General features: G+C 39.2%; 1 protein-coding gene across 2 annotated transcripts in view; it reads right to left on the minus strand.

The window, feature by feature from the left end:
- Positions 1-373: 373 nt before the first annotated feature.
- The window catches only part of Klra17 (killer cell lectin-like receptor, subfamily A, member 17), a 45,519-nt gene continuing 23,947 nt past the window's right edge, over positions 374-21,945 (minus strand). The window contains exons 7-8 of one of the 2 annotated variants that reach the window (NM_133203.5): positions 665-820; positions 374-585 (exon numbers count right to left, since the gene is read on the minus strand). In NM_133203.5, coding sequence (NP_573466.3) covers positions 667-820 — 154 coding nt within the window. In that variant the 3' untranslated portion in view covers positions 374-585; positions 665-666. The remainder of the gene's footprint in view (positions 586-664; positions 821-21,945) is intronic. The other variant, NM_001381962.1, reaches the window with a different exon arrangement.

The raw sequence follows: 21,945 nt of genomic DNA on the forward strand, positions 1-21,945 counted from the left end.
CCTAATTGCCAAGGTCACAAGTGTAAGCAACTACATCTCGCCAATGCCAACTTCAATTATTAGCATTTCTATAAGGCCTCAACTCATCATAGATGGGTCAAAGCGGGTGGGTAGGACAACTGATGCCTTGGATAAAAGATATTCTGAATTTCCTTGAACTATCCTTGCAAAAGTTCATCAAACTTGAAATTACATTTTATGGCCAAAAGAACTGTTTATAACAACAAGAAAAACTTCTATATCAAACAAAAAGCAAAAAAAGAAAACCTACTCGAATAACAAATGAGAAACCAAAACCCACAACTACATTCTATCTCTTAACTGTGCTTTCCATTAGGAAGATTTATTCTAATGATAATGAAATACTACTCAGGCTGTTTATTGGGGTTCTTTATTTAGCTCTATATGAGTTTAAGAAAGCAGAAAGAGCAGAGTTCTGGAGGTTTGGGGGCAAAGTGTATCCAAAAACCAGAGGAGGTGTGTCCTGTTTCCACCAGGTAGGAAGAAGCCTCTGCCACATCAGATTCCAGGGAACATTCCTGACCTCTTCCAGCTCTTCCTTCTGTTTACACAGCAGACTAAGTCCTGTGAACAAAACACTTGTCTGTAAGAAGTCACAAATTATTACAGGAAGCAAATGAGGATTAGGACATTTTGTTTTTACCTTTAACTGTTGTTGGGGAGCGAATCAGGGAACTTATCCAGTCTCTTCTCACAAATACATGGGTAGACATGTTCACATTTATTATTTTCTAGTCTTGTTTTAGATAAGAACACACATTCTCCACTCTTTACATTGTATGTGGACATGTTCAAGGCACTGAGGAACAATAATAGGAAACCATTTGGTTTTGAACACTCACTGAAATAAGTCATGATTTTAAAAATTCCATTGGCCAAAGTATACGGAACACAGAACTATTAATCATAAGTTCACCAAAATGTTTTCTTTTCTGTAAGCTCATTGAAATGAAATGGTCTCAGGATCACAAAATGTTTCCAACTGATTTCCCACTCACAATTATTTGGTCAGCAGGTAAATCAGATGTTCAATATTTACTAAGATTTATTTTAGCTAAAACTGCTTTCACATTTATATTTTGTCAATAAAAGTGGTAGGGTAATACAAAAGATGTGTGTGGAATAGAGTACAATGCCTTATGTTTGTGTTTTAAGAAGAAAGGGGAGATTTGAAATATAGTCACAGAGAGGGCTTGTAACTAATGTTTTGGACTATTTGCCTTTCTTCTTCCCTACCTCATAGCTAATGGGTACAGGGATATAAGGTAATCTACTGAATTGCCTGTATGCAACACAACTCTGATTTCTTCAGGATGTTATAATAGAGGCCACAGCTACACTTCTGTTAAAAAAATGCAACTAAATGAGAAAAAAATACATTAGAACACAGAACAAATTACCACCAAAATAGAAGGATTGTGAGATCTGGGACAGCCTGGGCTAGGTAACAAAACAAGAAATAAAAAGTAGTTATCTTATAATTGATAATTAACATCCTATTGTATAAACCAACAGAAATCAGATTAACCTCTTAGGCTGAGGTGTTAGCAGGAGTTGGAAGGAACTTCAGATGGTCAGGGAAATACTATGAAGTTTTTATTTTCCCTAATAGAGGAAGCTGTCTAAAGAATGTGCTCAAAATGGAGATCCTCAATAATAAATCCAGCCAGGAATTGTGGGACTTGTAGTCCATTGTATGGGAATGAAGATTGGAGGATCAAAGTTCAATGCTAACTTTCAATATATAGGAAGTTTGAGGCTAGTCCGTGTTAATGAGATTCTGTCAAAGACAGAGAGAAAGAGAATGAAATCCACCCTAACTATTTGGGACTGAGACTTCAAAGGAGTTAGTCTTTAGCAAAATATGTCACTGTCTTTGACTTTTGGATTTAAGATGAGGAGAAACAGAAAATTCAAATTTAGGAATGTAAAATAAAACTAAAAACAAAAATCATACAAGGTAAATGAAACTAAGTGACTTATGTAGCATAGATATAACAGGTAATATTTATTAGGAATGAATACGTACATTAGTCAGCCATGAGATATACTCATGTGTACATTCAGAAAATCACATGGGCATTTTGAACATTGGCCAAAGAAATAACACAGCATACACCAGATCTTAACAAAAGATAATTAATAAAAGAAAAAGTATGTTCACACACTGACTTGCACATAAATTGACATGACAGCTGTTGCAATTGTCAAAAATTCATAATTGTCAAAGTTTAGAAACACATAAGTTCACATCTGATTGGAGAAATATTGTGGGATATTTTTGTGCTGTACAAAAGTGGTTTATAACTAAAAGAATGAAACACCAATCCAAAAAAAAAAAAACAGCTTGAGTTAGCTAGAACATCATAGTAAGAACAATAATATGGAAAGATGCAGAAAAATACGGAGCTAATCAAAGATCTGTGCATAGTATATGATGCTCTTCTCTAGGCCACACTCATTTTATTATATGCAGACTCCAACATCAAGACTTAAATTATTAAATCTAATTCTCAAACAGTGAGTCAAACTGTTTCAGAACTTAAGGACATTGTGAATGAATATACTGCATGATCTTAAATATGAAGAAATATCAACAGAGGCATGATCCAAGAAACTGATAATTATGAATATAGATTATGTATTAAAAATATTACTAGATCTATACTGAATTTTTAAAAGGTAAGTATAATGCTATAAAAGAAATTGCTTCACCCTAGGAAGTATTTCTGAGCAGCTTATTATTATTATTAGATTCATTAGACACATTGTCTCATTCTGTAGCACACAGCGACTTCAAACATACTCTGAATCCTAGGCTCCCACCAAACCCATGTACCTATAAGATTGTAAGTCTTGAGCTATTTTAAGCAGCAGGCTGAAGTGAGTATTACTATATCTGTGTGATTTCCTTTTCATCAGATGGATCCAAGAGATACAGAGATTGAACGAGGACATGTATAGATTACTGAAGTTTAATGAGTTTCTTGAACGACTCAGGCAACTATTAATCAACTCTAAACATTTACTGCTAATAAATTCACTCTAAAAGTATAATTTATCCTATGTACAAAAAAAGCAACAAACACTAACTAACCAACCAACCAACCAATAGAAACCCACAGTGACATCCTAGTTCTTAATCGTGCTATCAGAGACATAGGATATTGAAATGGTTGATACTAGTGATGATGGAGGGTATTCTGTTTATTGGGATTATGCATTTGCATCTCTGTCATATGGGAAACAGAGAGGAATTCCTCAGGGTTTAGAACAAAGGCATCCATTCTACAGACAAAGCTACTCCAGGAACCAGGAAGAAAGATATCTTCTGCTGTGTTAAGACAGACTTCAGGAGAGTATCTCTTCCCTTTTCAGCTCATCACCATATTTGTATAGTGGACTGAGACCTGTACTTAAAACATTGTGATCTGTGGTAACCTAAGGAGTCACAAATCATCACAAGAAATCAACAAAATGACAAAACAGTCTACTTTTATCTTTCCTTCACTCGTCAGACTGAATTTGGGTATTTATTTGCTCTCTTTTCACAGAAACAGGAGCAGGGTTTACCACAGTCATTATTATACCTGGGAAACTGAAAAATGCACTTTCTCTGTCTTGTGTAGTGATGCATCCTTGGAGGTGAGGCACCCTCTAGAAAGTACCAGAGACCTGGGAGTGAGAGTCTCGTAGGACTCAATAGGGGTAACCTTAGCCAAAATATCCAACAATGGGGAGAAGCAACTCAAAGAATCCACCTCCAGTAGACAGACAGGGCCTCAATTGGAGGGACAGGGTTACTAACCCACAGTCAAAATTTCTGACCCAGAATTGTTCCTCTCTAAAAGAACCTCAGGAATAAAATGGAGAAGAGATTGAAGGAAAGGTGGTCTAGTGACTAGCCCAACTGAGGATCCACCTCATGGGGAGACAATAAAGCATGACACTATCACTGATGCTATGGTATTCTTACAGAGAGAAGCCTAGCATGCCTGTCCTATGAGAGGCCCTACCCACAACTGACTGAGACAGAAGCAGATGCTTACACCCAACCATTGGACTTAAGTTGGGGACCCGTATGGTTGAATTAGGAGAAGGAATGAAGAAGCAGAAAGGTTGGGTGACCCCATAGGAAGACCAGCAGTCTCAAATAACCTGGATCCCAGGGAGCTCCCAGAGACTTAGCCACCAACCAGGCAATATTCATGGAATGGTTTGAAGCTCCTAACACATATATAGCAGAAGAATAACTGGTCTAGCCTCAATGGAAGATGTGCCTAATTCTCTAGATACTTGAGGCCCCAGGGAGGAGGGAGAAAGAACCATCTCAGAGGAACTGTAGGAAGGGGACTGGGAGGGGGGCAATGACTGGAATGTAAATAAATAAAATATTTTAAAAAATCATTATAAAACAAAAATATAGTAGACAGTTATTTGTGTTTGAAGTTTAATATTGATTTAGGCTCAGAATTTTAAAACAAGGTTTATTGATCAAAGTATAAAGAATATGAACTTAACTATAAGTGTATCATAAAAAAATTAATTTTCTTAAACTCCTAAAAAAAGGTCTTGGGCCAGTAACATGGCTCACTAAACCTAACAACCTGAGTTCAGAGTTCATACCCCACAAAGTAGGAGAGAAGTAATTCCCTAATTGCCCTCTAGCTACATTCGTGCTATGAAATGCACATGTACATGTGAGTACAAAGCACAAAAGTAAATGACATAAAAATGAAAAAGAAAAATGGTCTTTTGATCAAAACTTAACTCCTCATATAGTCTGCACTGTTAATTTTTCATTAGGAAGTTAATTTTCAATATTTCTATGGGATAGCTTTATATTGAAGTTGGTTTTCTCTGATACTCTTTGCTAAAAAGATAGATGAAAAGAAGAAAGAAGTTATGTGGCACACTGGACAAGATCTCTTATGCCTCCCTTTTAAGGAGAAAGGTGAGGATTGTAATGTAGTCACAGAAGAGGGTTTGTAACTACTGTTGTGGTTCTTGCTTCCCTGCCACCAGACAATGGGACTTCACTGAGGCATGGTGATCAAATGACTTCTCTGCATGAAACATAACTACAATTTCTTCAGGATGCTGTATTAAGTGTCATAACTACATTCTTAGCAATTTTAATTTAAAATGTTAACTAAAAAAACAAAACACTAGTAAAGGTAAGGCCTCTAACCTCACCACTTAGGAGACTAAATTAGGAGGATTATAACCCATGTCAGATTAGGATATGAGGTGAGATCTTATCAAATATTAACTAATAATTAAAGCCTCACTCAATATTCTTATGAACAGTCAGGAAGCAGATTCCTATTTAAGCTTAGGCTTCAGCAGAGCTGACACTTCAGAGGATCAGCATAGCCTGGAAGCCAGTCTCTTTCCTATTACTCAGAGCAAGAAGAAAAATAAATCTATGTGAAATGGCCATTCAAATACTACATGATGAATCCAGGCTGATCAAGAGTTCAAGACAGGTTTGGGAAGTACAGTGACTTTGAACCAGGCTAGAATAATGAGAATCCATGTCAAGGAATACTAGACAGAAAATGAAATCTGCCAAAATCCATGAGGCTGAAATCCCAAAGGGATAAAACTTTAACAAACATTTACCTTTCTTTAAAATTGCATTCAAATGAGGGAGAAACAAAATGTTTAAATTTATTATAGAAAGAGAAAAGAAAGATGAATGAAACTACATGGCCTATGGATAACAGACAGGAGAGGTGAGATAAAGAAGCAATATGGATACACACATTAGATATCCAAGGGATATCCTTATGGGTACAATCATTAAGAATGTATGTTGAATATGAGCAAAGATGAAAAGGATCCAATAGATACTAACTATTCACAGATACACATGAAGCACATATGCTGCATCATGAGCTCTTAACTTTACTCTCCTAGTGAGGCTCACCTAGACCTGTACACAAGAAACACAAGTCAGTCTCACAGCTGCTTACTCATTAGAAGTTGTCCCTGTAACAGATGAGCAAGCTTCTGCATCTTCCCATTGTAGAAAATGCTTGTGGTGGCCAGAGAAGCCTTCTTGATAATAGATAACCTTACTGAAGTCTTAGGTCTGTCCCTAAGAAACACATCACCACCAGGGAACTGTTCTGCAGCATGTCAAGGTCCACCAAGATCTTTTAACCTGTATGCACACATCTTCTCAGTTGCTGGTATCTCACTTTAAATGCTACTACTGGCCCATCTCTGTCTATGTATGCTGCTGTAAGCTATAAACAAATTCAATAACTCTGTGGCAAATACCAGACATCCCAGTGCTTGGGAGATAGAGCCAGGAAGACTAGGGAAACTCTGTGTGAAATGATACTTCCTATAGACAAATCAAAATTAATAACAGTAATAATAAACTGTGATTAGAAAATATTAGTATTTCTTGTAAGGATGTCTGTCCTCTGGCCACTTCTGTGATAGACAGCTTAGGAGTGTCCTTAAAGGACAGAGAGGAAGGTATTTTTCTGAACTCTTGAAACCAGGCTGTCCACACTGACAGGACCACAATTAGAATAGAAGTGAGCCATATCTGCCAAGTTCCCAGGCACTGCATGAAAGATTCCTGAGAAAGTTACCACTGTGGGCACCATGCCTCAAATAGTTTCTGCAGTTGTTGAGGAAGAAACCCAATGAATGCCACAAAGCAAATGACATCATGAACAAAAGACAACAGTACATGAAACTCATAAAATTAAAGACAATAGGATTACCAACTAATACTTGTAAAGTAAGGATGATTGACATCTTTCAAGATATACCAGTCAGACAGGCCTGCCTGTAGTTTTAACACCTGGGAGATGGACACATGAAGATCATAAGTTCAAGGACAGCCTGGATGAGATGGAACCCTATCTCAAAATATCAACAAAATAATAAAAATTAAATTTATTTTAAAATTATATAAAAAACAACATAACATCTAAATACCTAGAAAAGTTATTAAAAGAAAACACAGAATTATGAGGTGATTTTTATAATTTGTACTTCTAAAAAATTTAACATTCAGAAAAAAAAGATTAATACATGGTGTGAAGGCAGAAGGACGATTCTGAGGATTCTAGGACAAAGGTGGATGAGTATTGGAAAATATGGGACAGGAGAGAATACAGGATGGGTTAACCATAACTAGGGATGTATAAAAGGCCTTATGGAAAACCACTAGTTAGTAAGATTAAAGCTGACCAACACAAAACACACTGTGATTTCTTGCTGATTTGGAGGGTTTTGTGTATGTGGTTTTGTTTTTGTGTTTGCTTGTTTGTTTAGGGGCAATTTTTGTCTTCTTGGGTTTTTGATAATTTTGCTTGGTCGATTGATTTTATTTTCCATTTTTGTTTTGTTTGTTATTGTTATTGCTGTTGATTTTTGGAGAGAGTGAATTAACATGAAGTTGAGTGGTTAGGAAGGTAGGGAGGAAAAGGGAGTATGTAGTGGGGAAGGAACCTGATCAAAATATATTCCATGAAAAAATGTAATTAAAAATAAAATGTGACTTTAAGAAAGAGTTACAGTTGCAGAAGTTATGGTTCTTTCTTTCTTTCTTTCTTTCTTTCTTTCTTTCTTTCTTTCTTTCTTTCTTTCTTTCTTTCTTTCTTTCTTTCAAGTACACTGTAGCTGTCCTCAGACACTCCAGAAGAGGGAGTCAGATCTCTTTACAGATGGTTGTGAGCCACCATGTGGTTGCTGGGACTTGAACTCTGGACCTTCGGAAGAGCAGTCGGGTGCTCTTACCCACTGAGCCATCTCACCAGCCCGAAGTTATGTTTTTAAAAGAAAACCAAAGTGCAAGGCTAAGGATACCTCCAGAGGAATTACTTACTGGTCAGGGAGGTAACAGAGGTCTCCCATGCAGTACAGATTATTGCTATTGCCCTTGCTTACCATAACTACATGGTAAGACCCTATTGCTGAAAATACTCCACACTTTGACATCAACACAGGAAAAGTCAATCTCAAACCAATATTGAAATATCTTCCTTTGGGCTGGCTTTCAAAGGATTACAAGTCCTATCATGCACTGGACCCTACATGCTACAATGCATACCTGCTAGGAATGATATGCTACAGAATAAGTAGATGCTTTCTTATTTGAACTGTGGCCTTTACCACAAGGAAATCATATTTGGTGTTGTAATCAAAATCAAAACCCAAGTTTGAGGGTGGTCACAGGCCCTAGGTAGGAAACTATCAAAATCACTTTGCTAAGTGTTCAGGGGTTTAAGTTGTATTCTTATCATTTGTAGTTATTGCCTAAACCTGGGTTGCCCTCAACCTCCATCAGAGAAGCCTCTTTCACAATGGGCAAAATTTGGTACAGTGAGGCAGAATTGGTCAAAGTGCTTAAGAGAAGAGAATATGTGCTCAGCCCTAAAGGAGATATCTACATCAACTTCTTCCCCTCCATACCACCAGCAAGACTCAGAGAACATCAGAAAAGAACACACAGGAAGAATGTAAGACCTAGAGAAGTGAAAGAGCTCTGTGAAATTCAGCCTTCTAAACAAGATAATTTATGCAAAAATGGGGAAGGGCTCTTTACATCATAACAAATTAGTATTGTTAGTTGACTACTACTGGAAAAAGAGATTTATTCCTTTTTGAGGGTTTGGTCACTTGTGTGTGTCCTAGCTCCAGTGAATGGCCTAAGATGCTCTAATGTATATGAAAAACACATGCTCCACTATGTTCACAGCAGCCTTATTTATAATAGCCAGAAGCTGGAAAGATCCCAGATGTCCCTCAACAAAGGAGTGGATACAGAAAATTTTTACTTTTACACAGTGGAGTACTCTTCAGCCATTAAAACAATTGACTTCCTCAGATTTGCAGGCAAATGGATGGAACTAGAAAATATCAACCGGAGTGAGGTAACCCAGTCACAAAAGGAACATTCATGGTAAGTACTCACTGATAAGTTGAAATTATGCAAAAAGCTAGCAATACCCATGATACAAGTCACATACCATATGATGCTCAAGAAGAATGAAGATCACATTGTGGAGCCTTCAGTACTCCTTAGAATAGGGAAAAATACTCACAGGAGATACAGGATCAGAGGGCCTCGGGAGGAAAAGAGGAGGGGGAGGGATGGAAGGGTTTAGGATCAGGTATGGGAGGAGATGGAGATGCTAGATAGAGGGTCAGAAAAATGAACAGAAGTATGTAGCAATGGGGATGGGAAACTGTGGTTAGCCACCAGAAAATCCCAGATGCCAGGAAAGCAACAGGCCCCCAGGTCCCAACAGTGATGACATTAGCTAAAATACCCAACAAAGGGGAGGAATAACCTATAGAAAACATACTCAAAGGTTAGGCAAGGCACCTGGTTGAGGGATCCTCACCCTCTAATCTCCAAATTTTTAAACCATAATTGCTCCTGTCTAAGTGAAATATGGGGATTAAGTGTGGAGCTGAGACTGAAGGACAGGCCATCTAGATACTGCCCCACCTAGAAATCCATCCCATATACAGACACCAAACCCAGACACTATTGCTGATACTAAGAAATGCTTACTGACAGGAGCCTGATATAGCTGTCTCTTGAGAGCTCTCCCAGCACCTGACAAAGACAGATGCAGAAGCTGGCAGCCAACCATTTGACTGAGCATGTGGACCCCAAAGGAGGAGTTAGTGAAAGGAATGAAGCAGCTGAAAGGGTTTGCAACCCCATAGAAACAACAAAAATATAAAACAACCAAGCTCCCAGGGACTAAACCACCAACGAAACAGTACACATGGAGGGAACCATGGCTTCAGTTGCATATGGAGCAGAGGATAATCTTATCTGGAATCAGTGGACTGAGAGGCCCTTGGTCCCCTGAAGGCTTGGTAACCCAATGTAGGGAAATACTAGTGTGGTGAGGTGAGAGTGGGTGGGTTAGTGGGGGAGCACCGTCATAGAAAAAGGGGAGGGGATTAGGATGGGGTGGTTTTGGTGGGGAAAATGGGAAAGGTGATAACATTAGAAATGTAAATAAATAAGATATCCAATAAAAACTTTAAACAAAGAAAGAATATATCATCCTGAGTGAGGTAATAGTCACAAAAGAACACAGGTGGTATGTACTCAATGATAAGTAAATATTAGCATAAAAGCTCAGAATCCCACGATACAACTTACACACCATACAAAGGTGAAGAAAAAGGAAAACCAAAGTATGGGTGCCTCAGTCCTACTTAGAAGGGGGAGCCAGATAATGACAAGAGGTTGAGGGTGGGGGTACTTAGGAGGGGGAGAGGAAAAGAGATGGTGATGATTAGGTGTGGGGGGAGGTGGGTGAGATGTATAGAGAGAGGGTCAGGAAACTGAACAGAGGTATTTAGAAATGGTTGATGAGGATCTAGGCATAGCCACCAGATTCCTGGAAAGCAAGCTCCTCCCAGGACCCTACAGGGATAACATTAGCTGAAATACCCAAAAAAGGGGAGAAAGAAACTGTAAAGACCATGTCTTGGCAGTATTCATGGACCCCAGTTGAGGAATGGGGCCACCCACCTTTCACCAAATTTTAATCCAAAATTGACCCTTGCTAAAGGAAATACAAGAACAAAGAGTGGAGCAGAGAATTAAAGAAAGGCCATCTGGAGACTAACTCACCTGGGGATCTATCCCATATGCAGCCACCAAACTTGGCATATGCTGATGCCAAGTACTTGCAGATAGGAGCCTCATAATGATGTCCCCTGAGAGGATCTGTCAGAGCCTTACTAATACAGTGTGGAAGCTTGCAAACAACCACTGGACTGAGCACAGAAACCCCAAATGGAAGAGTTAGGGGAAGTACTGAAGGAGGTGAAGGGGTTTGCACCCCTATAAGAAGAACAATAATACCAACGAACCAGACCCCTTAGAGCTCCCAGGGACTAAACCACCAACCAAAGAATAGAATATACACAGAGGGACTCATGACTCCCGCTGCATATGTAGCAGAGGATGGCCTTGTCTGGCATCAAAGTCTTGGATTCTGTGTAGGCTTGATGTTACAGCATAGGGGAATGATAGGGTGTTGCGGAATTAGTTCGTGAGTAGGTGTGTGGGTGGGGGAGCAACCTTGTGGACTCCAGAGGGGGGTGGAATGGGAGTGGTTTCAGAGAGGAAACTGGGAAGGGGGATAACATTTGAAATGTAAATAAACAATATAAACTATAAAAATAATAAATAAATAAATACATAAATACATAAATACATAAATACATAAATAAATAAATAAGAAATACATTACATTGCTCACAGGACAAGGTCATATACACTTCCTTTTTAAGAAGAAAAGGGAGGTTTGGAATACAGTCACAGAAGAGAGTTCGTGACTGTTGTTGTGGTTCTTGCTTCCCTTCCCCCAGAGGTAACAGGATTTCACTGAAATATGGTGATTCCCTGACTTCTCTTAATGCAACTCAAGTGCAATCTCTACAGGATGGTGCATTAAGTGCCAAAATATACTCTTGGGAAATTGTAATATAAAATGTAGACTAAAAAATAAGGCACTAGGAAAGGTAGACCTCTAACCTCAACATTTGGGAGGCTGAATTAAGGGGAATATAACCAAGTGAGACTAGGTTATAGAGCAAGATACAATTAAATATTAGTAAATTATTAAAACCTCACTTGATGCACTTAAGAACAGTCAGTAAGCAGATGTTTATACAGGCTTAGGCTTCAGCAGAGATGAAACTTCACATCAACAAAGCCTGGCAGCCAGTCTTTCTTCTAATAATCAAGGCAAGAAGAATAGTGGATCTTTGTGAAATGGTCACTTAGATACTAAATAATGAATCCATGAAGATCGGGAGTTCAAAGCATTTATGGGAAATTCAGTGAATTTAAACAAGGCTAGCATAGTAAAAATCTATGTCAAAGAATGCCAGACAGAGAAAGACACCAAGCTCCTTGGAGCTGAAATGGGAAAGGAAAAAAAAAAAAAAAAAAAACTTTACCAAATGATCACTTTTCTTTAACTTTGGATTTAAACCAGGGAGAAACAGAATATTTCAACTTACTGTAGGAACAGAAAAGGAAGATAAATGTGACCATTAATAACAGACAGAAGGGTGCATAGACCCAGTTCTCTGCCACAGGACTACATACCAAGGGGGCATCAGGAGAGAGCTAGATTCCCAGGAGTGCTAACAGGCCTGTGAGTACTGAGCACAGGTAGGAACACCACTTCTGCTGAGAAAAACTGTCCTGGAAATCTGAGAACACAGGAACTGAGGACCTGCCTGGGACTGGAGTCTTCTGGTTTCTAGGTGAACCCAGAGCTGATCCTCTGCCACATCTCTCCATACCTAAATTCCTCTGGGAAAGAACTGGTCCCAGGAGTACTGACACACAGACTTGGAGGACAGACAATCCATAGTCAGAGACAGCAAGACCAGATAACACCAGAGATAACCAGATGGTGAAAGACAAGTACAGGAATATAAACAGCAGACACTAAGGCTACTTGGCATCATCAGGACCCAGTTTTCCCACCCCAGTGAACCCTGGCTACCCCAACACACCAGAAAAGATGTGATTTAGAAGTCACATCTTGTGATGTTGATAAAGGACTTTAAGAAGGACATAAATAACAGCAGGAAGTAATCAAACTAAGGGCTGAAATTTATCAAGTAGAAACAAAAAGAACTACACAAGAACCAACAAAACTAGGAGCTGGTTCTTTGAAAAAATCAACAAGACAGATAAACACTTAATCAGACTAACCAGAGGGCACAGAGACAGTATCCAAATTAAAAAACAACAACAAAAAAAACAAACAAAAAACAAAACAACAAAAACAAACAAACAAACAAACAAACCAGAAATGAAAAGAGAGATATAACAGCAGAAACTGAGGATATTCAAAAAATCATCAGATCCTACTACAAAAGCCTATACTCAACACAACTGGAAAATCTGGATAAAATGGACACTTTTCTAGACAGATACCAAATACCAAAGTTAAATCAGGATCAGGTAAGCCATCTAAACCATCCCATAAGCCCTAAAGAAATAGAAGCAGAGATTAAAAACCTCTCAACAACAACAACAACAAAGTCAAGAACCAGAACGGCTTAGTGTATAATTCTATCAGATCTTCAAAAAGGAGTTAATAACAATAGTCTTCAAACTATTCCACAAAATCGAACAGAAGGAACACTAAACAATTCGTTCAATGCAGCCACAATTACTCAGATACCAAAACCACACAAAGACCCAACAAAGAAGAACTTGACACCAATTTTCCTTATGAATATCGATACAAAAAATACTCAATAAAATTCTTGCCAATTGAATCCAAGAACACATCAAATTGATCATTCACCCCAATCAAATAGGCTTCATCTCAGGGATGTAGGGATGGTTCAATATACCGAATTCCATCAAAGTAATCAACTACATACTTAAAGAAAAAAACCCACATGATCATTTCATTAGATGCTGAAAAAGCACTTGACAAAATTCAACATCCCTTCAGGTTAGAAGTCTTAGAAAGATCAAGAATTCAAGGCCCATAACTAAATGTAGTAAAAGCAATATACAGCAAACCAGTAGCCAACATTAAACTAAATGGAGAGAAACTTGAAGCAATCCCACTAAAATCAGGGACTAGACAAGGCTGCCCTCTCTCTCCCTTTCTAGTCAATATAGTACTTGATGTTTAAGTAGAGCAATTAGACAATAAAAGGAGGTCAAGGGGATACAAATTGGAAAGGAAGAAGTCAAAATATCACTACTTGCAAATGATATGGTAGTATACTTGAGTGACCCCCAAAACTCCACCAGAGATCTCCTACAGCTTATAAGCAGCTTCAGCAAAGTAGCCAGAAAAAAAATGAGCTCAAATAAATCAGTAGCCTTCCTATACTCAAAGGATAAACAGGGTAATAAATTAGTGAAATGACACTCTTCATGATAGTCACAAACAATAAAAAGTATCTTGATGTGACTCTAACAAAACAAGTGAAAGATTTATAAGGCAAGAACTTCAAGACTCTGAAGAAAGAAACCAAAGAAGATCACAGAAGATGGAATGATCTCCCATGCTCATGGATTGGCAGGACCTCAATGTGTACTACAGACCAATAGTAATAAAAATTGCATGGTATTGGTAAAGTGACAGGAAACTAGATCATTGGAATAGAATTGAAGATCAAGAAAAGAAACCACACACCTATGGTCACTTGATCTTTGACAAAGCAGCTAAAACCATCCTGTGGAAAAAAGCAGAATTTGCAAGAAATGGTGCTGGTTCAACTAGCAGTTATCATGCAGAAGAATGCAAATTGATCCATTCTTATCTCCTTGTACAAAGTTCAAGTCGAAGTGGGAAGTAGATCACGGTCCTCTATATAAAACCAGATACACTGACACTAATAGAAAAGTAAGTGGGGAAGAGAATTGAACAAGTGGGCACAGGGGAAAATTTCCTGAACAGAGCATCAGTGACTTATGCTCTAATATCAAGAAATGACAAATGAAACCTCATAAAATTGCAAATGTTCTGTAAGGCAAAGGATGCTGTCAATAGGTCTAACAACAACATCAACAACAACAACAACAACAACAACAACAACAACAACAAAAAACAGACAGGAGATGGTAGATGCAGTAGGAATGAGTATATGCATTAGCCAGGAATGCGATTTCATTTGGTAACAATAGAGGATGTACATTGAACCTGGACAAAGAAGAAAAAGATCCAACTGACACTATTTCCAGATACACATAAAGCACATGTTCTCCATCATGAGCTCTTAACTTTAATCTCATAGTGATGCTCATTTATACCTGCCCACAGGAAACACAAGTGAATCTTACAGCTGCTCACTGGATTCATTAGAAGATGATATTGTAACAGATGGGCAAGCTTCTGTGACTTCGCACAGGAGAAAGTGCTTGGGATGACCATAGGAACATTCTGACCACTTGACTCCCTTCCTTACTTAAACTTCATTTTTGGTCCTAGTAACAAAACCACTGTCAGGGAATAGTTTTGAAACATAGGCAAAGTTCACAAAGGTCTCTTAACTTGAAAGCAGGCATTTTCTCTCCCTTTGGCACCTCACTTTAAATGTTATCACCTGCCCATCTCTGACTCTATATGATGCTAGAGACTATAAAAAGATTTGTTATCTCCATGGCTAATCAAAATGTCCAATACAAGAAATCCTCTGCTGGGGAGATGGTTCTAGGAAGTGTGGAGAGCCGTGCCGCTAGCAATCGCCATTATAAGATGGCGCTGGCCTCCGCTGTGCCTAACCAGTAAACAAGCCTTGTATGCAGGTGCGAGAGTGAACTCACGCCTAGTCACTGCCCATCTCAGGGCGTAGTAATGGGGTGATGGGCGAGCAATGAATCAGGAGCTGACACGCCACATCAGGTGCTGAAATGCCATGGCTGAGGGCTATATTAGCAACGGCATTTTCTGGGGTTGGGGTCTTCCCTCCTGAAGAAGCAATAAAGCTTGCCGCAGAAGAACCGGTGGTTGGATCTTTCTTGCCGGTTGAGTGGGACGCGACAGGAAGACTAGGGTTAGTCTGTGTGAAATGATACTTCACATAGACAAACCAAACTTGGTAATAGTACTAACCTCTGTGATTAGAATATATTAGTTCAACTTGTAAGGGTGTAAATCCTATAGCCACTTCTGTGACAGCTTGCTGAAGAATGTCCTCCAAGGAAATAGAAATTTTCCAGAATGTTTGGAACCTAGGTGTCAACACGGACGGGGCCACATTTAGAATAGGAGTGAGCTAGTCCTGTAATGTTCCTGACACTGAATGGAAGAAAGATTCTTGAGAAAGTTTCCACTGTGGATGGACTGCCTTTTAGATAGTTTCTGTAGCTGCTGAAGAAGAAACCCAATGAATGCCACAAAGAAAAATGACATCATGAACAAATGACAAGAGAAAATGAATGTTAAACCCACAAAAGGACAGATAACAGGATTACTATCTAACACATGTGAAATAAAGACAACCCCACATATAGTTGTCTTTTGTGAGACTACACGGGGCCTAGCAAACACAGAAGTAGATGCTCACAGTCAGCTATTGGATGGATCACAGGGCCCCAAATGGAGGAGGTAGAGAAAGTACCCAAGGAGCTGGGGGGATCTGCAACCCTATAGGTGGAACAACAATATGAACTAACCAGTACCCCCTGGAGCTCATGTCTCTAGCTGCATATGTATCAGAAGATGACCTAGTCGGTCATCAGTGGGAAGAGAGGCCCATTGGTCGTGCAAACTTTATATGCCTCAGTACAGGGGAAAAACAGGGCCAAGAAGTGGGAGTGGGTGGGTGGGGGAGTGGTTGGAGGACTTTTGGGATAGCATTGGAAATGTAAATGAAATAAATAACTAATAAAAATAATGAAAACGAATAATAAAAATAAATTTATTTTTAAATTATATAAAAAGTACCTTAACATACTAATACCAAGGAAAGTTATTAAAGGGCAAACAGAATTCAGAGTGGATTTCTTAAAATTTGACTTTCTAAATGAAATCAACAATCAGAAAAAATGCTAAACACATAATTGTAAGCAGAAGAGTGATTCTGAGGATTTAAGGATAAAGGTAGATGAGTCCTGGAAAATAAGGGACAGGAGAGAATAAAGGATGGGTTAAAAAAAACCAAGGATCTATAAAGGGTCTTATGGAAACTCTATAGTTAGTAAGATTATAGCTGGCCAACACAAAACACACTCCATGCTTACATGGTGATCTGGAGTTTTGTCAGGATACTCTGGTGGAGTCAGCTTGTGAGGCAGAAATGCCAAAAAGCTGCTCATGAGAAATGAATTTCTAGGACTCTCCTCCTGGATATTCTGGTGAAAGCCAACTCTCCAGTTTGGATCGGTTTGTCAGGCGAAAAGCCTGGAAGCTGTTTCACGAGGATAAGAGTCCAGGGAAATTTTCCTCCCAGAGTTATGGCATCTCTTTCCCTAACCCATAATATTCTAATTTCCACCACATTAATCTAGTGTATAGATTCATGTGCACTCTATTAAGCATCACCTTATAGTAAATGCCTTTTAAGATTGTATTCTAACATAGCTAAAGCCTTTTCCCAGTGTTCTTAGACTCCAGATAGCAGCAAGGAGCTTTACCCATTCAGTAAACAATTAAGCACTTGCCATTTTACTCAGCAGTTTACAGATAGAGACTAAAATTCTCACTGAGATAGAAATTCTTATTACAGACTACATTCCATGCCAAGAGCAAATTAGTATACTATACTGAAAATAGACAGTCTTCAGATATTGATAAGAATTAACGAGGCCTAGAGAATTTTGGGGTCAGTGACACTACATTATTCTTGAGGCATGTCAAGAGTTAACTACCCTGAGGCAATTAACTCTAAGTGTAAAACTCTTGCCTGGCAGAAAGTGCTAATCTCTAATGTAAACATTTATCTGGTCCCTACAAATTCCCTTTGTAGTCACTCCTTGCATCTGTGCTTATCTCTGGTGCTATACATTTATCTGGTTCCTTTTGAAGTCACTCCTTTTGCACCTGGAATAATTCAATGTGCCTTGTTCTGCAATTTATTCTGTATTATAAAAGTCTGATGCTCGACTGGTAAATTACATTCAGATTCAACACACCTCTCGTGTAATCTGTCTGTCATTTTCACCCGACCTCTTTGCCTATTTGCCTAAGAAATCCCGTTCTTCACAGACCAGGGACCCAGAGAGTCTGTGGCAGTTGGCGCCTTCGAACAGGGACAACTGGGCAGATTAGTCTTTTCTTTCTTTTTCTTTTTCTTTCTATTCTTTATTTTCTCAGGCAAAGATAGGATCCCGTTGGACTGCGCTGCAGGCAGACGGACCGGCGTGTCCGTTATAAAGATGGGTAAGTATTTATCATGGGGCAGTCAGAATCAAAAGGGAAAAAGTTATTCCTGTCAGTGTTTAAACACATGTTGTCTGGAAGAGGCCTAAAAATCTCGGATAAATCTTTACAAGAATTTTATGATTTCGTGGTAAAGATCAGTCCCTGGTTTCCAGAGGAGGGAAGCTTGACACTAGAAGATTGGAAGCGCGTAGGAAAGGATATGAAAAAATTCCATGAGGAAAATTTATCTAAGAATGTCCCCGACAATGCCTTTTTACTGTGGCAACAAATGAGAGATCTATTGACTGAGAAAACAGACCTAGAATTCCTTGCAGAGGAAGCTCCTTCAGAGCCCTCTGAGGATCAGAAAGTGAAACCTGATGCTTGTAAAGGGAGAACATACTGTTCAAGCATAAAAGGGATAAAGCTAGAAAAAAGTGAATCAGAGATCACAGACAGCGAAAATGATGAATGGGAAATTACTAAGGGAATGGCAAAGCGCGAAATTAAGGGGAGAAGGAATCGTTTTCGTGAACTCACAGATAGTAGTGAGGAGGAGTCTTTAATCATGACACCAGCCACCCGCAGACCAGTGCCAAAGCCACGTTTGATGCTGCTGTAGCAGAGGCAAAAAGGCAAGGAGACTTTACACTCACTTGCCCGGTAATCTGTGAAGAAGGGAGTGAGCCGCGATGGGAACCTTTGCCGTTAAAAACTCTTAAGGAATTACAATCAGCAGTAAAAACTCTGGGCCCTACTGCACCATATACTTTACAGGTCCTGGATGCAGTAGCTAGCCAGTGGCTGACTCCTTATGATTGGCACCAAACCGCGAAAGCTACTCTTGCCCCCGGAGATTTCATTCTCTGGAGAACAGAATATGAAGAAAGGGCCAGAAAGTTAGCTCAGGAAAGATCTTCATCGAGAAATGGGGCTAAACCCACAGTGCCTATGCTTCTTGGACAAAAAGACTATGCTAGACCAGCAGCGCGATTAAATATTCCTAAGGCAGTGTTGGAGAGAATCAATCAAATAGCTGTATCTAGCTGGCAGAGTTTACCTGTACCTGGGGCTAAGTCCACAGTCCTTTCAGGAATTAGACAAAAGCATGATGAATCTTATGAAAGTTTTGTAGCTAGATTGGAAGAGGCAGTTTCCAGGATGCTTCCTCCCTCGGAAGGCACTGATATACTAATGAAACAATTGGCTTGGGAAAACGCTAATACCTTGTGTCAAGACCTGATCAGACTAATCCGTAAGACAGGCTCCCTACAAGATTATATAAAAGCGTGTATAGATGCCTCACCGGTCGTAATTCAGGGGATTGCTTACGCCGCAGCGATGAAAGGACAGAAATTTGGCGCCTATATTAAAAACACTTACGGAGTTTCATGCTTCCAGTGTGGAAAGCCGGGGCACCTGAGGAAAGATTGTAAAAATCCCTCAGGAAGTAAGAAAAACATTCCTTCGGGTCCCTGCCCACGATGTGGCAAAGGAAAACATTGGAAAAATGAGTGTAGATCAAAGTTCCACAAGGATGGAACTCCGCTCACCAGAGAAGCGGGACAGCCAAAAAACTAGATGAGGGGCTGCCTCTCAGCCCCGAAAAAAGAGAGGCACAGAGTCAAGAGGAGGGTAGAGAACCCGCTCCTCTGAACCCAGAAGCCCCGGAGTTTACTATTCATCATTTACCCTAGAGCCACCCCAGGGAGCACAGGACTAGATCTTGCAACTTTAACTGACGTTATAATTTCTAGTTGGGATGGCGTGCACCTCATTTCCACTTCAGTGTCTGGTACTTTGCCTCCAGGGACTGTTGGTCTCATCATAGGACGTAGCTCGAATTTTAAGAAAAGCTTCGAGGTGGTCCCTGGAGTGGTAGATTCTGACACTCTAGGTGAAATTAAAGTTATGGTTAAAGCATTGAAGGAAACAGTTCAGCTTCATAAAGGTCAAAGGATAGCTCAGCTCCTGTTATTACCTTATTTACAGCTCCCAAATCCTACTTTAAAAGGAGTGCGAGGCAGGGGACAATTTGGATCTACAGACGCTGTAGCTTGGGTACAGGAAATCAATGATCAGAGGCCTTTCAAGAATATCATTATAAATGGAAAGTCGTTTAAGGGCCTTTTGGATACTGGCGCTGACAGATCCTGTATTGCTGGTAAAGATTGGCCTTCATCCTGGCCAGTCCACCGGACTTCCTCTACCCTTCAAGGTTTGGGAATGGCTGCTAATGTGGCCCAAAGCTCACAAATATTAAGATGGAAGTGTGAGGGAAAAACAGGGCATATAAAACCTTACGTTATAGCTTCCCTACCTTTCTCACTTTGGGGAAGAGATATTATGGAAGGAATAAATGTTAAACTGGTTACTTCTGACAATTTAAACTGGCAGGATTTTTCATAGGGGTCACTGATGAAAATTTATATGCTGACAAAATAGAATGGAAAGACTCAGAGCCTGTGTGGATTAATCAGTGGCCCCTGACTAGAGAAAAAATACAGGCTATTGAAGAATTAGTAAAGCAACAGTTGGAGAAGGGGCATATAGAGGAGTCCAACAGTCCGTGGAATTCTCCAGTTTTCGTCGTAAAGAAAAAATCTGGAAAATGGAGACTTCTGCAAGATCTTAGAGCAGTTAACTCTACTATGCATGATATGGGAGCTCTGCAACCAGGGCTACCTTCGCCAGTTGCTATTCCAAAACGATATTATATTGTAGTTATAGATTTACAGGATTGCTTCTTTACTATAAAATTACATCCAGAAGACTCCAAAAGATTTGCTTTTAGTATTCCCTCAGTGAATTTGCAAAGACCTTATAGGCGACTTCAATGGAAGGTTTTACCTCAAGGGATGAAAAACAGTCCTACACTGTGTCAAAAATTTGTAGATAAAGCCTTATTGGAAGTTAGAGAATTATTTCCACAGGCATATATACTGCACTTTATGGATGACATTTTGATAGCTATGGAGAGTAAAGAGCAAACAGAACAGATTTTGAAAATAACTATAGAATGTTTAACAAGATATGGGTTAATTGTAGCTCCAGAGAAAATTCAGCATAATAGACCTTTAAGCTACCTGGGGCACTTAAAATATAAAGATTGTATTTCTTCTCAAATGGTCACCCTTAGATTGGATAAATTAAAAACTTTAAATGATTACCAGAAATTGTTAGGGGATATTAATTGGGTTAGACCATACTTGAAACTTACCACAGGAGATTTAAGCCCCCTGTTTAACATCCTAAAGGGAGACACTCGTCCTAATTCGCCTCGAGTTTTAACTCCTGAAGCCTTACAAGCCATTGCTTTGGTAGAGGAGAGACTTACAGAGGCCAAAGTACAGCAGTTGGACTACACTAAAGAATGGGAGTTTTTAATCCTTAAGACTGCTTATACACCTACTGGGTGCCTCTGGCAGGAGGGAGTACTGGAATGGATTTATCTACCTCATACGCAAACCAGAATGGTGTCTTCTTATTTGTTTATGTGTTCAATGTTGATTATTAAGGCTCGAACCCGTTCCAAAGAATTATTTGGTAAAGAAATGCAAAATATAATTGTCCCGTTTAATAGACAGCAATTTGAACAGTTATTACAAAATGATGAAGATTGGGGAATAGCATTACAAGGATATACTGGACAGATTAAGTATCATTTACCTAGACATCCTTTAATTGAATTTGCAAAAAATACTGAATTTGTTTTTCCTAACAAAGTTTCTAAAGAGCCTCTGCAGGAAGCACTCCTGCTTTTTACAGATGGTTCCTCAAATGGCAGGGCAGTAGTGTATAGAGAAAATCATCCTCCTACAATAAAAAGGGTAATAGAGTTTTCTGCTCAACAGGCAGACATTACTGCTGTAATTTTAGCCTTGGAAAATTTTCCTCAGGCTTTTAATCTTTATACAGATTCTAAATATGTCACTGGCCTGTTCCCGGCTATAGAGACAGCCTTGCTTTCTGGCGATTCTAAAATCCTAAAGCAATTACAACAACTACAGTCTCTAATTCAGAAAAGAAAAGAGAAATTCTTTATAGGACATATCCGTGGACATAC

This window comes from Mus musculus, chromosome 6 (assembly GCF_000001635.26).
Source record: "Mus musculus strain C57BL/6J chromosome 6, GRCm38.p6 C57BL/6J".
NCBI lineage: Eukaryota > Metazoa > Chordata > Mammalia > Rodentia > Muridae > Mus > Mus musculus.